Raw genomic sequence first — 16426 nt, 5'->3', positions numbered from 1 at the left:
AGTCTGACATAAATTTGCTTTCTACTCAATCAAAATAAGTTGTTACTGCTAGCCCACAGGCCATTTTAACACTTATTGTACAGAACACAAAGATTGGAGCAAGTTTAACTGTTTAGCTGAAGTTTTGCACACAAAATAAAGAATAAGAACATATAAATAAACAAAACCAAAAAGTCACTGCTCAGTGGAGTTAGTAAAGTTATGAAAGAAAGATCCAAAAAACATGAGATTCAGTATTAGACAGAAGAGAGGAGGATTTTTTCTCCCTAATCAAGCCTGAGCCATAATATATTGAGTAGGGGAGAAAGCACTTCAGTGATAGTGTAATTTGATACAGTTGGTTTTCTTGGGACTAGTGTTGATGTTGGAGAAAGGACATCTGAGGAGAAATGCAATAAATCATATCTTTGAATGGAAGATATCTTTGTGTGTGGAAAATCTGCCTGAAGAAGTGACATGTAGAAAGAAGGCAGTCCTGAGTATTATTATGTATTCAATACCCGGAGAAAAAGAGATTATTTCTTAATACCAGTGTTAACCAAACAGTGAAGTTTTCCCTACCCAGAAGTACTACCAAACCATGGTGAAACTAAGTCTTCATCAGGCTGAGGCCTCTTCCTTTTATTATTAATATCCCATAGGATCCTCTTATTACAGCAAAGTGTAGTTTTTGTTTTGTTTTGTTTTGTTTTGTTTTCCTTCAGAATCAAATATTTCATCATAGATGGGCTTTTAGACATGTTAAGGTTTATAAATGAAACATCTGCATGGAAGTCTGCTGGGGTTCCTGCACTTTGTTTTCCTGTGCAAGGAGAAATGACTGAATTAATATTAGCAATCAGTCTTAATCACCACATGGTTTCCAGCTCCCTGAGTTCCCCTTTGAAGCTATTTTCCTCAGCAAAGAACAGGCAGAGAAATAAAATCAGATTGGCAGGTGAAACTCCACTCTTAAAAATGTTTTATGAGTAGCTTTGATGATACTGACATAGTTCATTGTTCATGTAGGAACTAATCTGTAATCAGCTGGGGGAAAAAAATAACCAAATAAAGGTCAGGCATTGTTGTTTCTCTGGTGATCCAAAGAGAATACAATGTGAAATATTAGCTTTTATTTTTTGAAACCGTATCTCACTACCTAGCACATTTAATGCCTAGTTTTGCAGCTAGTTTTCTAGATTCAGTGTAAATTTTCCCTGGATAGAAACGACTGTGTTCAAGCCCCAGATCTATGTGAATATAACTAAACTACAGTTTCATACTAAAAACCTTACTATACAGCCTACACCTATGATTCCCCAAAGCCCCCCTTGGAGGCTCAATGCTACTCGGTGCCCTATGACTCAAATCAGGTGAGTATGTTATTATACAGGTTACCTTACCAATAGGGCCCCTATCAGACCAGCTACATTATCTCTTTCTAATCCTATGAGGCACACTAATTACCAACTCAATCTGTCTATAACAAACAGATTTAAAATTGTTTACTTATCCATAAGCCACATGGATCAAGTCATTGCTGCAAGCATAATCCAAACCTTCTGATCATTCTCAGGAGCAATAGTTCTGATAATCTATCACAGACTGACCTCCTCCATACTATTTTGCCTAGCTAACACAAACTAGAAATGCCCACATAGCTGAATTCTCATCCTTAGATGAGGTTTACAACCACTACCACCCCTCAATAGCTACCTGACTATTGCTATCAATCAGATCAAGCTAATTGAACAAATAACAAGCATTGCCACTCTTCTGGTGAGTCAGAGAGAATAAAATGCTAATTGTTAGCTTTTATCTTTTTAAACTGTCTTACTATCCAATACAAACATTTACTGCCTTCTTTTGCCGCTAATTTGCTAGATTAAGCTTTGCTTGATTTAAAACTTCAGTATCTGTGCTCAAGTTATGTATCTATGTGAATTTACCTAAGTTACATTTTGAATCTAATTTAATTTGTATGGATTTTAGTGCTAAATAAGACTGATCTGAGTTGGACATGAACCAATTTTCCACTGAGTACATGCAGAGGTGTATACTTGTCTCATTCACACAGAATAATGAACATGAGTGTTTTAACAAGTTACATTTTTTACACTGCAAAGTACTACTATTTTTTTTCCTGCCTACTAGTACACATAGATTCTCATCCTAATGCCTTGAAATACTGCCAGAGGGATAACCACCTTGTTCTGTCGGTAAGCTTTGAAACAAAGTCTGTTATCACAACAAATATATTTAACAGTCATCTCACTTCCTCATCTCGCTTATTTGCACATAAACAAATATTATACTTGGAGTTAGCTAAAACAGGAGAGTAAGAGCTGGTAGTCTGAAGTTACTAGAATCATATGTAAAGAAGGATTACTTGCCTGTAAATTCTGGCTGTGAAAGAGATATTGGAAGCTGTGTTCCAATGGTAAGTATAACTCTAATGCCTGTTCATTAAGCTAGGTCCTACCAAAGAGAAACCAGGCAGTAATGGACAGGTGGGAACTGTTCCTTGTAACACTTTCAGAAATAATAATAATTATTATTATTATTATTATTATTATTTTATTTTTTTTTAGCGTGATTATGGTGGTCCCTTGGTTTGTGAACAAAACAGGCTGAAAATAGTAGTGGGTGTCATTGTTCCTGGCCGTGGATGCGCCATTCGAAATCGTCCTGGGATTTTTGTTCGGGTCTCGTATTATTCCCGGTGGATACACAAGATCATGATGACCTACAGAAAACCCTGAAAAACTCAAGAACTTCCATTCACAGATTTTGGACAGCATAGAATTAATGTGTAATGTAAAGATCAACAATTTTTTAACTACTTGATAGTCAAGTTTGTTGAGATTCTTTTAATATTTATGGATGTTTTTGGTGTTTTGTCTATCAATGTTGTTTTATAAATATTGGAGTGACTTACAGTATATGCAAGTATGGTGACATATCTCCTGAAGATACTTGAATGGGTAAACAATTTTTCAAAAATATTATTACTGTATCATAAATGGTTTTGTAGAAAAAGATCATGTGACCTCTTTTATGCTGCTCTTCAGATTATCTTTAAAGGAGAAACAAATTATAGCTTTATTTTACACATCTTATTCTTTCTGTGAGCCATGTACTTTTCTTCATTTATGTCAAAAGATCTACTGAGTGATAAATACGTCTATCAATGACAGCGTATATGACTCTATTTCTCTTACCCCTTTATGAGAGGTCAAATACTTCAATATTTCATTAAAAAATAGTGTCTTTAGAAATTAGTCTTTTTCATTGTTGACCATTTTGACAAGCCTTCCTTGAGTGGAGCTCTTGTAGAAGTCGGTATCACTTCTTTTTACACAGTACCTGTAAACCCTGGTTTTGCACTTGGTCCCTTTTAATTCTGTACTTGGTCCCACAAGAGATATATCAAAAACCCTCTGGATCAAGGAAGAGATATAGAACTGTGAATTTACAATGCTAAAAAATGTATCTGATAAAATTTAAAAAATTAGAATCATTGAATCATAGAATATCCTGATTTGGAAGGGACCCATAAGGATCATCAACTCTAACTCCCATTAATCTTGATTAACCATTGACAGATTTTTGCCATTAAAAGAAATTTCAACTAAATATGCCCAAATCTTTCTGAAAAGGCAAGTGTAAAAAATTCACATGCTCCTAGGTATTTCTTTAAAATAACTCTGTTTATATCAGGAAGAAGTATAGTTGAATCTAACTCCTGGCTGAAAGACTTAGTACTGGTAAAAGTTAGTTATACATTGATAGTCTTTTCAGAGACTTCAGATATTTCATAAGACCTTAACTTAGTTTGTTCAAAAACATATCCTTTGTATAGTTCCTTTCAGAGTAATAAAATTATTGCAGGGATCTTATCTTGTATGAAATATGAAAAACATCACTAGTTGTTTAGTATCTTGTGTTTCCTGCCTGTATGTAGAACTATCATTCCTTTATGTTGATTGGGAAAGGGAACAATTATTCAGCATCAGATAAGAGCTTGTTCTGCTTCAGGCATTTAGTTGTATGTCTGGAATCATTACACAATTAGCAGATAGCAATGTTATTATAGGGGGTTGTAATTTCTGGAAAGCTGATACAACATAGATCCAGTTATTTTTACTACTGTAATCACTTAAGTAACAGCACTGTTACTTCACGTGTGACTGTGTAATTGTATATGTTTCCAGTAGCAAATTGTAAGGTATACATATCATATCTAACTGCATAGCCACTAAGCTGACATCATGATGTATATATACAAAAGAATATTTCATTTAATTCAAAAAATGCAGGGCTGAATTCTGCCCTGACAGAAAGTAACAGCTTCAGAGGAGCTGTCATGGGAGGCAGCGCTCATGTTGACTCACTAAATTATTTTCTTCAGCAGTGCACTTTGACTTCAGTGGGACTCAGATATGCTTACTTCTGGTGGACTAGGATGAGTTTCGGCCCATGCTTAAGTGGTTTGGCTTGCTGAGATTTGTGTCAAGCATCCAGCAGTTTACTGGTGCATAGGAAGAAGTCTTTTAGCAAGCAGAACTTCTGAAATTTCTCCTGATGTAAATAGTTTTGGACAAGATGCAACTTCCCTGTACAAGGGATCTGAGGTTGTGGATGCTACATGGATAGTCTGTCTTGATCTATTCTGTCTGTCTCTGAAGGCTTTATGCTCCTTTTGGGCTCTCTCACTCACCAGGCCTAAAGAGGGCAGGATTTAGCCTGTTGTATTTACAATTAATTATTTCCATGTATGTTAACGGTGTATTCTTACTAAGTATATACGGACCATAGCATACTGAAAGGATTAACTTTTTAAGAGAGACTTTTGAAAAAACTCCAAGTGAGTTTTGTTATCAATCACAAATAGAATGTGGATGAAATATATAATTCCATGTTCAGTTTTTGTATTCTAAGAATTATGTGCTCACTGTATTATATTTGCAGGCATTTTAAGTCTATCTAAAAAATTGAACCCTAAAATATTTTAGTTATAAGCTTCTGCTGTGCAGAAGACTGTGATTTATATATATATATATACACACACATATATATATATGATAAAAATACTGTTTTTTGTTAGACAACGTGTAAGGATTTTTACCTGTTTGTTCTGGGCAGCACCTCAGTAAAAGTTTTGCAGAGTTGCTGCTCCAGAACTTAACATGTTTGTATGCACTTGCTCATCAGGCATTCTTGTTCTCCCTAACTCAGTATCGAGGGCACATGAGGCTTTGAAGAGCAAGTGAAGAGAAAAATAATGATGTGTGGTAATGAATTTGTACTTCATTTATTCCTGTGAATATTTCTTGTTGGTACCAATGGTACCGTACCAGGCAACTGTTATAACTACAGGATTCTCTTAAGAAAGGACACTCTATAGATACTTTTTTTTTTTTTTTTTTTTTTTTTTTTAATTGTTCTAACATATTTCTCTCTATAATAACAAAGGGACCTGATCTAGTGCCCATCTAAATTTCTGGAAGGCCTCTTACTAACTTCAGTGGGATCTGGAATTTACTTTGTAGATGTGATATTACTCATATTAAAATTAAAGGGTACAGAATTTAAACCCTTGCCTAAGAACATTCTTAGACTCCATTGAATGTCGTCTTCATTTTCCTTATTGCAACTAGTTTGTGGACTCTGAAATGTGTAATAACGATATGAAATGTTGGGATTCAAACCTAAGACCTGATTTGCGCTACTGAAGTTAGTTTGAATTAATTACTGATTTTCTTTGGGCATTGGAACTGACTGACATTTCTTCCTTTCATTAATGAATATATTTTTCCCTTTAAAAAGATTTTTGCCTATTTCTTTTTCTCTCATAAACCTCATGACTCTCAGAGAAACTGTTGCTCTCATTGGGAACTTACTGGTCCAGATTTTTGCTGCTATTGATAAAATCTGCTCTAGCTTAAGACTAAAATTCTCTGAGGCATTCTGCAGATCTTTGTTGTGTATAATGCCAATGTACTTGACAGAGATACTCACTTTTTCAGATGAGGGTCCAAATATGTCTCTGAGGGTCAAAATCTACTCAGGCAAAATGTCCCTTGAAATCAGTGAATATGATTGTCAAAAAGCGGGGGCTGAAATTTGCTCAATGCTTTTCCCTACAGCTGTGCACTGAACTATATGCATCCTTGTACACCAAAAAGCACAGCAGTTCTGGACTTCACAGCAACTGAAACAGCAGGCGAGGCTTTATTGCCATCCTTCTGGAAGGCTGGTTGTAAACCAGTTCACCCCCATGGAACCTGTATAAAACCAGTAGGATTGGTTATTGTCTTCTTTCCATATTGATTATTTTCTTCCTCCTTTATGTGCACTGGTATATTATTGTTTTATGAATGTTGGGGCTGCTGGCAGGAACTGACATGGCTTTTCATCCTAATATTTTATGGTGTTCCTTTTTAGATATACTCTTGGGCATTTATGTATGGTGTTTCCTTGTGTAGGTTCTAACTTCAGGGAGCTACCTGTAGAATTCAGTGTATGATAAGAGTATTTTTTCATATTTAAGTGGGAAAATTAATGCTCCCATTAAAGACAACTAGTTGAAAGCCTAATGAAAAGGGAACACTGTGGTTATAACTTGTATTGCAAATCTTTTGTAATTAATGGCAACTTCATTAGTTAATAAAGTCGGTATTTTTGTAACCTTGTTTATTCTTATTATTCTTAATAAAATATTTTATATTAAAAAAAAAAAAACACCAACATAATTAGCATTATATTTCTTCATGAAGAAGGTTTGGAACTGCATTGCTAGGCTTAGAAAAATGAGTGCCAATGAAAATGAGTGTCTCCCTATACTAATTTCAGCAAGGGATTTTACTGTGCAGCGTAAGGAGGGCTGGTATTTTAAAGACCTTCATGCATCTAATGGCAAGACCACACATGAAAGATAAAACCAAATCCAGAGTTTCATATTGTTGAGTATCCCCAAGAGATTCCTGCTGGAATTCTGCACAGACAATGGCCTAAGCATATTGTGGAGAGAGTGATTTGGGGTGGAAAGGGTGTGTTTAATCTAAACAAGAGCATTTGCCAAAAGAGTTGTAGTTCCTTACAATGTCGGTATGGGAGGCTTGGCATTTTCTCTTAATATACTTAATTACATTTCAGGAAAGGGCTTCCCTCACTAAGTCTCTTAGTCCTACTGGTGGTATTGCTGATGCAAAAGAGAATACCTTGCACAAACCTTGGGGCTATTGCTGCTGCTTCACTTGATATCAAAACCAACCAATAGCAATAGCTAGCAAAAAAGGAGACAAGCATGAGCCTTACCAGCATCACTGGATAAGTGCCTCCATTCAGATGGGTACTGATAAACTCCTGTAGCATCATGGCATTCTGATTTGGAAAGTTCAAGTTAATGGACAGTAAGTTCATAGCTTGTTTTTAATTATCCATCTGAAATTTCTAAGTTCTAAGCATTTCTGGTTTCACTGAAATTTTGGCAATTTAAATATATATTTGCTAACAACTCCAGCTATATCAACAGCGAATCATTCTTCAAATGATCTCATACAGAGTGTTTGAAATCTGATTTTGATCTTTCATGGTAAACACCTCATTCTTTACATTTGTAGTCCAAAAAGGGGATTTTCTAATAAATTAATAAAAACAGTGGTTTTTATCAAAAACTTCTGAAATCAATGGGAAACTTGTCAATAACGTCAAATGTGCAGGAATGCTTCAAAAATTATAAAAGTCTAGAAATAGCCCACATGTCAAAATCAGACCTTGTTACAGTTTTACATTCAAAGTATTAAAGATGTTCAGGTGACTGGTCTACCTCCTGGGAGCCATGAGAATTAACTGCTCGTACAGCAATTTGCGCAACAAAGATTTATAAAGGGATATTTCTTTCTATTACAATCTTCTGTTAAGGTTTTATCTTTTGTAGTTGCAAGAACACTGTACTCTGCAGATGATAAATGATGAAATCCACATCAATGCTCAGAACTTGCTTTCTGCTCTTTGTTATTTAATAAGCCTCATGTAAACAGAGCAGGCCATTTAGAAAAGTTCAGTTGCGTATCAACTCTGCCTTCAAAAGCACCGATTTCTGGACAGCTATGCTCCAATAAAAAGCACTTGCAATAAATATGAAAGAAAACAGCTGGAAGGAAAAAGACATATCATAAAAAGGTCAACAACAAAGTAAGCCCTAAAATGAACAGTTTTTGTTGATTTTTTTTTAATGTTGTCTCAATTTTTATAATACGATATGTGGTGTGAAAAGCTGCAATAGAATATTTTAATATCCCTAGCCTTCCTAAAGCTGATTCACTCTGGTTCAGAACACTTGGAAAGGTGCAATGACTTCTCCATATGGTCAAAGATGTAGTGCATGTTGTGCTTCTGTGTCTGAAGACCTGATCCTACTAGCATTGAAATTAATGTCAAAGAATTATCTAGGGCTAATAGCTAGGTCCTAAGTCCTCCTCCTGAACCCCTCAACCTTCTCATAAACTGTTTCAGATTCTGACTTCGTCAAACACTCAGGGCATGTGTTTTGATCCTAAATGGCAGAGGAGAAAAGCATATGCTTTCTTCAACTGTGGACATCAAAATTCCACTGAAGACTATCAGATTTGTTCAGTCAGAATCTAAATGAATATAAGGATTGTTTCATTTGTTTCTATTCAAATCTTGTTTTCATTAAAATGATGATGGTGATAATAATAACAACAAAAACAACAATGACAACCTGATGGATGCAGTTAGTTTCAATGTAGTTTTTATACACACATATCCTCAAAGTATAAACTTTCCACTAGGGAAAAAAAACCTGTACCACTTCAGAACCCAAGAGTTTTAGGGGATGGCTTGAGATATCTCAAGTTGTGTCTATTTAAGCTGGTGTTGCCCTCAGCTGGATTGTTTAATATATCTTACTGGGAGAAGTTATACAGGAGAGTGCAATTCAAAACAATTTATTAAAAATAAGGAAGGAAATATGGCATAGGGTTCACACATGGGATTAGGTGAGGCTAGTGTACAGCACAAAAAGTCCTTTCCACTTGAGGGAAGATTTCCCTGGAGTAACATGTGAGTTTATAGTATTTAATTCAGTTCAGATTATGCTAACTGAAATTTTTCCAGATGGTTTTCTTTCCTTGTGGATTAATGTCAGGATGATACACATGCTGAGGAAATAGGCATTTAGATCAACATTGCTATTACAAACCATGTCAACAATAGTCTCATATACTGGGTGTAAATATGCCATCTGCTGTTCAGCATTCAGTTTAACAGTACTGTAACTTCATAGAGCAGCAACTATATAACTATAACTATAAACTGTAACTATATAATTTCTTCTCTCTCCCTCTCCTTCTCCCTCTCTTCCTTAAATGAAAGCTCAGAAAAGTTGCTGCTTGTGGTAGTTTTGTATCAAGCATTCATTTGAAAGTTGTTATTTTCCCTGTGCATCCCCAGATGAATCTCCATTATTGCCTGATCCTATACTTCTTTGAAGTTTAATTTTCTGTTGCCAAAGTCCCCACATAGCCTTAATTTTTGCTGTTGAACATCTAAGGAATATGTCTATAAGAATGCCTGTAGGAGGGGAGATGTTGTTGCGGTCTTGAAATATTCGCAGCTTTCAGACTGCAAATATCCTCATTAATGTTCCTTGCTTGCTCTCAGGTATATTAAAGCAGGGAAGGGTAGATGCTATGGGTTAAATGTCTTCTACATATGCTACATTAGTGAGGTTCAGTTATCCCTAGGGAGATGCTCTGCAGCCATCCACACCAAACTATTCATATGTAGCCAGAGGCTTGATGTGACTGAGCACTAAACCACACAGAGGGACACACAAACGTATGCACACCACACCCATACAAATTCATACAGATAACTAGTTGATCCAAACCAATCAAATCACTTCTGCACTGGCAGCCTATTTACATGTACATATATGTCTTTGTGCCTATTTGTGTGTTTGCATATGCATATGTAGCTATTCTGTCTAAAGCACTATATGGGTCCTGTCATTGGAAGCAAATGAGTAAATCTGGTTAATGTTCAACCAGTTGTATTCAGTTTTGGACTCATCAGTGCAACTATAGTCTGCACACTGAGGCCCTAAAAGTTAGAAGTGAACAAGCTCAACCATGGCTCTTAAGATATCCAAACCCTCTAGACAATAAGTACTAACCATTTGCATCCACATTGCTTATTGAATTGGTGCACATGCCCTTGGAGACCCTTCCAGATGCTTTTTTTCCTTCTTATTATACTTTAGTATTGTTAGCTATCAGTAGAGACAGGATTTAGTGTTAATTCTATCTTTAAGTTTTTTTGTTATTGTTTTGTTTTGTTTTTTCCCTGTAGAAACCTGATTCCTTACTGGAGCTCTTTTTGGGTTGCCATCTTATCGACTTTGATTATAAGCCTCTTCTACAATGCTGGATGGATTTCCAGGCTGGTATCTTAACTTTACATGTATGTAGCACAGAGGCTGGGCTGTATTTGTAAACATGGTATTTTTTGATCCCCTCTGATACTATTTACTCCTAGTGACTCCTTAGTGCATATAACTCCCTAACACTAATCCCTTTCTACTACTTTCTACTACTGAAATTTCTCATTTCTCATTTATCTGTATCTTCCTGTCTGGCTTACACATGTGCTTAAAAACAAACAAAACTTTTTTTTTTTTTTTTTTTTTTTTTTGGTTAGCATTGCGTTAAATCTACTATAAAATGTTCTTATCAGTAAGCCTTCCATCATGACATGAAGATCTTACCAACTCAGTCTACAAGATTATGTCATTTTTACTACCATGTTTGACAGAGACCAGGCTGGTTCCCAACTGAAATCTATTTGTTTTCCCTCTGGTGTGTTTGCCTACCTTCCCAGGCTCACTCTCTCTGCAGCTTCCTCCAAAGAGGTATTTCCCTGCCTGGGGATTGTACATTCCCTTTTAAAAGCAGGGTTTTTTATCGTTCCCACCCTTTCAGAGTTAGAGCAGGCTCCTGAGAGGCTGTTCATAACAATTCAAACCTCTCCACACTGAGAAGAGAAATTGTTTCCCTTTTCCTTGACAAGTTCTTCACTGCATAAAATGTTCCTTATCTTTCAAACAATTTCTAACTAAATGCAGGAGGGAATTTATGAAGCTGATGTGAGCTCAAGCAACCGAGGTTTACAGTGTCTACCTCACTAGGGCATAAAGCAGAAATTTTGGATGTGCATCTGTTTGCAAAATTTAAATATAGTCTTAAAATTCTCATATTTTTATGAATGGTTATTTCTGACACTTAAGATAACTTCATGAATTCTCCTCTTGTAATGGACATGGAAGATTCAGTGATATTTTCACAAGCAGTGGTACAATGCAGTCCAAGGGACTCCTCAACACTGCTGAGAGACAAGGACTCAAATTCTTTTTCTTCTTTACTTTTCTTTCTTGCTTATTTTCTTATTTTTATTGTTTGCTTGCATGCTGCTTTATTATTCCATTTTAACACTGACAAGAAGAAAATAAACAGGGAAGAGTAAGACTGGTGTAAGTGACGTGTTTGAACTGTTCTGGGTAAGATTTATAGCCTGCTAAAGGCAGCTTTTTGGAATGTCCTTCTCTTCACTCCTCTCTTGGAAGTTTTCTTGGCCTACTTAGTTGTCTGAAGACATTTCACTTTCTCTATCTGGAAAGTGCTTTCTTTATTATCTTCTTTGTAAGGACAGAAGTGATGAAGTCATTTAGTCATTTTGCCTCTCTCCTTTTTTTTTTTTTTTTTTCCTCTTTCCTCTCCACATTGTTCTATGTGTGCCTCAGCACAGATGCAGCAACAGTACTGAACATTTCCACTGCAGGACACTTTCATTCTGCAGAGTACAGAGTAAAGAACTACTTGGGCATGTTGTGAAGAATGAAATGCTGCAAATGCACTGAGTGACATTTCTACATTTGCTTTCCTCTCTTCAGACAGCATACGTGCAAAGACAAAGCTCTGTGATGTGTGGGAGAGAAGAAAAGGTAAAGTCACTGGAAAAGAGAAAAACTTTTAGAAGAGACTGCTGCTTATACAGTAAGCTTTTGATTTCTTTTCAAGATGGACTACTATTTGCACATGAGTAGGGAATGGAAGCCTGATTTGAAACAGAAGTTCTGTAGAGACCAAGGAGAAAATCTTTTCAGGGCTACCCTCAGGGAGTTTTAGACATGAGAAAGCAGGGCAATAATTTTAAGTCCCAGGCCATAGGAGTGGCCACTGAACTATAAGGAAGCAGTTTAGGACACGCAGCTTCTGACCATAGGTTATGATCTCTGTAGTTGTCAGGCCTCATTCTCTGGAAGATCCACCTACAAGAAACAGCTTAAACAGAGAAATTACAGCACACTTCCCTGAGATCAGCTCTCTGTACATGGGGCTTAAAGCTATCTTGGTTTCGTTTGACTAGGTTTCTGCAATGGGAAGATTGAAAAAGTGTCCTGAACCACTTCATGTCTGTATGTCCATTTAGCTGGTCTTTTGACTTCAGTTTAGGAGAGGAAAATCAAGGAAAGAGGAATTTAAAAATAAATATATATGTATATATTTTTTTTTCAGCCACATCCTTCCTATTGCTTTCCCAGTTTCACACATTCATTAAAAGTGGAAATATACTGCATACAGAAAACAAACCAACCTCTCCAAGTTAAATCATATAGCTATTCAGAAACAAATATAGTATTCAGAAACACTCCTTTTAAGGCATAGGGTATATAAAAACCACACCAAGAGAATACTGTACTCTGTGGTCATTCATTCGTAAAGCTGACAGGAAATCAAAACTGAAAGGATTCTTCTGTAACTGCCAACTTGCTGTAATGGAAGCCAAGGGAAATATAATTATCTGTTTACTTGACTAAGAAGAAAGAAACCAAAACATATTTTCCTTCAATAGTACAGGGGGATTAGACTGTTACTAGTCACTTGTGTGCTAGACTTCCCTCCAGGCCTTTCCTAATGTCTTACACTCAAAACAAATAAAATATCAGCTCTATGGAAATGAAGATATGTTTAATAGAATAGAACAGAAAGATCGTCAAGTAACTGACTTTTCACCTTTACAACCTTAGGGATGTTGTTCAGTACTTCATATTATTGAGAACTATCTTTGCATATAATATTTTTGCACACACAAAAAAATAAATAAAACAAAAAATGTACATGCCTGCAATCTGGCATAAAATTGCAGCTCCAAAGACGGACAGTCCATTTAGAGGTGCATTAAGGGATGACTCATTAGGCTGGGCTTTCCCCAAAATTGCAATGTTTATTTCAGTAAAATAGATTTCACGAAGTAGAATGTCTGATTACAGGAGGCTGTCACTTTACTTAGTACTTATTGTAATATGTAGTAGAGGGTCACTCAGCTGTGCCATATAGGATTGATGTTAATGCTGATAAAGGTGATAGTTAGGACCACTGTAAGAAACAGTTAAACGACAATGTGAAGAATAAAAATAATCTGAGATATGCTAAAGTCAGGCTCAGCAGCAGATTTTGTCTTTGCTGTGTTCCTCTGATGATACAGAGCTGCCATAAATTTCTTCAACTGCTATGTTTACAGCAGTTTTCCACTGCCACATAGCAGTCAAAACCAGCTGGCAAATCTCATCAAAGGTATTTCATTTGATTAATTCTTGTGTCTGGGCAGATGAAGTGTAGTCTGTCAAACCATGAAAATAAATAAAAAAAAAGATTAAGATATAGTTCCTAAAAATTCTGCTTCTAGCTGTGTGAAGCTTTGTTAGCTGGAAGAGTGCAAGAATCAAAGATGGATATTTCTCCTAAGAGGATATCTTTGATGTGAATTCTAACAACACTGCTTTTGGGCATGTTGCATGAGAGAAAGCAGCCATGTACAAGATAGCTGAACTAGATAACTAATGCATATGTTTTTGTTCACTTTAAACATTCTACAGCTCAATACATCATACTTCAAGCAAGAGATGAATCTGTACGACATCATCATGCTGTGTGTTTTTATGCTTTTTGAAATTCTGTTGTAATGTTCAAAATGTTGAGAGAGAATCTCCTATGCATGAGATGAATGGATAATACTGTAACACACCAGTTAAGGTCTTGGGAAGGGTCCCTAATTAAACATATGTGTAGCTTCAAGCATAAATTTAAGTCCCATTGATTTCCTTTGGAGACACAAATAAACCAGTGAAATTTGTAAAGCTGGCATTATGGCTTTGGCTAAATGTCATTAAGGATTGTTGGAGGGACTTGTTTATAGAGTACCTAATCCAGAAACAACATAAACATAAAAAGAGTTCTAAAACTAACTTTAAAATGTTAATGTATCCCTCATATTCCTCTTCTCTTTTTTAAGATGTAAAATGAACTGACACTCAAAGTCTTAACAACTGGAACTCTATGTAGGAGGACACAGATTCAAATTTACTTCTAGTTTAACCACAGTTTGTGAAACTCCTGTGGAAGTAGGTGTGGTTATTTGGTATCCAGAGACTTATTATATGTCTTTATGTAGTTGAAAGACAATGCAGAGGAAATACTAATATGGTTGCATTTTAATGGTATGCAGTCCAATTACTTCAGAGTCCATGGGGAGCACCTATAACTGGCCTCTGCTCTGGAGCAGAATTTAGAGTGTATATCTCTGCAGCATCTATAATACTTGTCTAGACGTATCTCTTCGAATGCAAAATTACAAATGACAGATTGTATATAAGACCTGACATTTATTTGATAGAATGTAAAGATATATTTATAACATGATGATAACTGTTTCTGAAGTGTGCTTCATCTAAGATCAGAATTAAATCTAAAACTTTCACATGTGGCAGGGTTGAAACCTTTTTATGATTACATTATAGAATGCAAGTATATGTGTGCATTTACAAAAGTCCCAAATCTTTTTTTTCCCAAACTTCTCTGAATTCAACTTTAGTCCACTCTGGTAAGGAATTTTGAAGATTGAAAAAGAATTGAAGGAAAAGTATAGTACAAACACTAAAGTAATATGAACTATTTGATCAAGCCAATTGAATAGTTTAAAAAACAAAGAAACAAACAAAACAAAACAAAACAAAACAACCATTCATTAAGTGAAGATCAATTCCACAGCTCTACAAACAGGGCAAAAGCTTTGCAATGAACATGGAAGCTTTGTGGACTGAAAACAAATGTTGATAACAACTGGTGGATTCATGGGGAAAAACCTGAAGATATAATCTTCCATAGATATTGTCAAATGAGTTCTTAAATCATCCTTTGTGATCAGTGTATATATCAATTCTTCATAACCATTAAACTATATATTTTTATGACAATACAAAACCCTTTCCCTTAGGCTCCCCCAACCATGGCATAACATTCAAGCACCTGGGACCTTCCCTAGTAAAGGCCACAGAACACTGTTTCCAGCCCTACCAAAACCCTACCTCGAACTGTTTAGGCCTTAGTACACATGGAGGCACCCCATTTTCTGCAGCTGGGACTGTCCCAGCTGCCTCCATCCTGTCATGGTCCTGGCTGAGGATGATAGGCCTAGTCCGCTGAGGTCTGCCACATGGTGTCCTTGCTGTCCCCTGGGCCACGGGAGCTCCCATCAATACTTTATTTGTAAATAATTATAATACATTTTTCTTTACTTTAAAGGACAAAGTATAAAATTAAGAAGAAACTTTCTGACACTACTTCTGAATGTTTTGTGCCTATGTGAAGGATCATCCACCTGAACTTTGATATGAAACATCTTTCATGGTCTCCCTTCTGCCCAGTAATTTAAGGCTTCAGAGTCTGTTTTGTTTGTTTGTTTGTTTGTTTGTTTGTTGTTGTTTTTTTTTTTTCCTAATAATGGTTATTTTTTAAGTGACAGGTATTTTTTTGTTGTTGTTATTTGTTTATTCAAAATGGAAATCAAAGACTGACCATTAGAAAATGTTGAAATAAAATTTCTTGGAGCTTCCTCAAAATAACTTTTCCTTTTAGAAATCCCCCCTTTTTAACAAATATCTTTCATCTTAATTCAGCCACAATTTCATCTAATTCAAATACAGACATTTCCTTCTCTGTGTTGGAGCTTTGAGTTCAATGACAAAACTTTATAAGAACTCTGTGTTATGTTTAATGCTTTGAAGTGCTCTTCATTGCCTTCTGAATCCTCACAAGACAATAGAAAGATAATTAGCTGATATTGCCTTTATTTTACAAAAGAAGACAGCTGAAAGCTGTTCTAACACATGTATAACTATTCATAGTAATAAATTTGAATAAAACATTAAAAACTTGAGAAAACTAGTAGAGGTAACTATAAGGTAGATGAGAACCTAAAGATCACTAAAACCCTTGACTACATATATTAAAAAAAAGAGAGTAAGTGCTGTCTATGTATTTGTTTATCTGTGTTTTCTATAGATTATTTTACAGATTTCGGA

At 35.7% G+C, this 16426-nt stretch overlaps 1 protein-coding gene across 3 annotated transcripts in view; it reads left to right on the top strand.

Moving 5' to 3' along the window:
• Window positions 1-3173, top strand: part of HGF (hepatocyte growth factor) — a 61413-nt gene extending 58240 nt beyond the window's left edge. For 2 of the 3 annotated variants that reach the window (XM_084514733.1, XM_084514734.1), the window contains exon 18: window positions 2571-2876. In XM_084514733.1, coding sequence (XP_084370859.1) covers window positions 2571-2741 — 171 coding nt within the window. In that variant the 3' untranslated portion in view covers window positions 2742-2876. Of the gene's footprint in view, window positions 1-2570 lie in introns of all 3 variants that reach the window. The other variant, XM_084514732.1, reaches the window with a different exon arrangement.
• The last annotated feature ends 13253 nt before the right edge of the window (window positions 3174-16426 follow it).

The sequence above is a fragment of the Aythya ferina genome, assembly GCF_964211825.1.
Source record: "Aythya ferina genome assembly, chromosome: 1".
Classification (NCBI taxonomy): Eukaryota; Metazoa; Chordata; class Aves; order Anseriformes; family Anatidae; genus Aythya; species Aythya ferina.
This window is presented reverse-complemented; position numbering and strand designations above follow the sequence as displayed.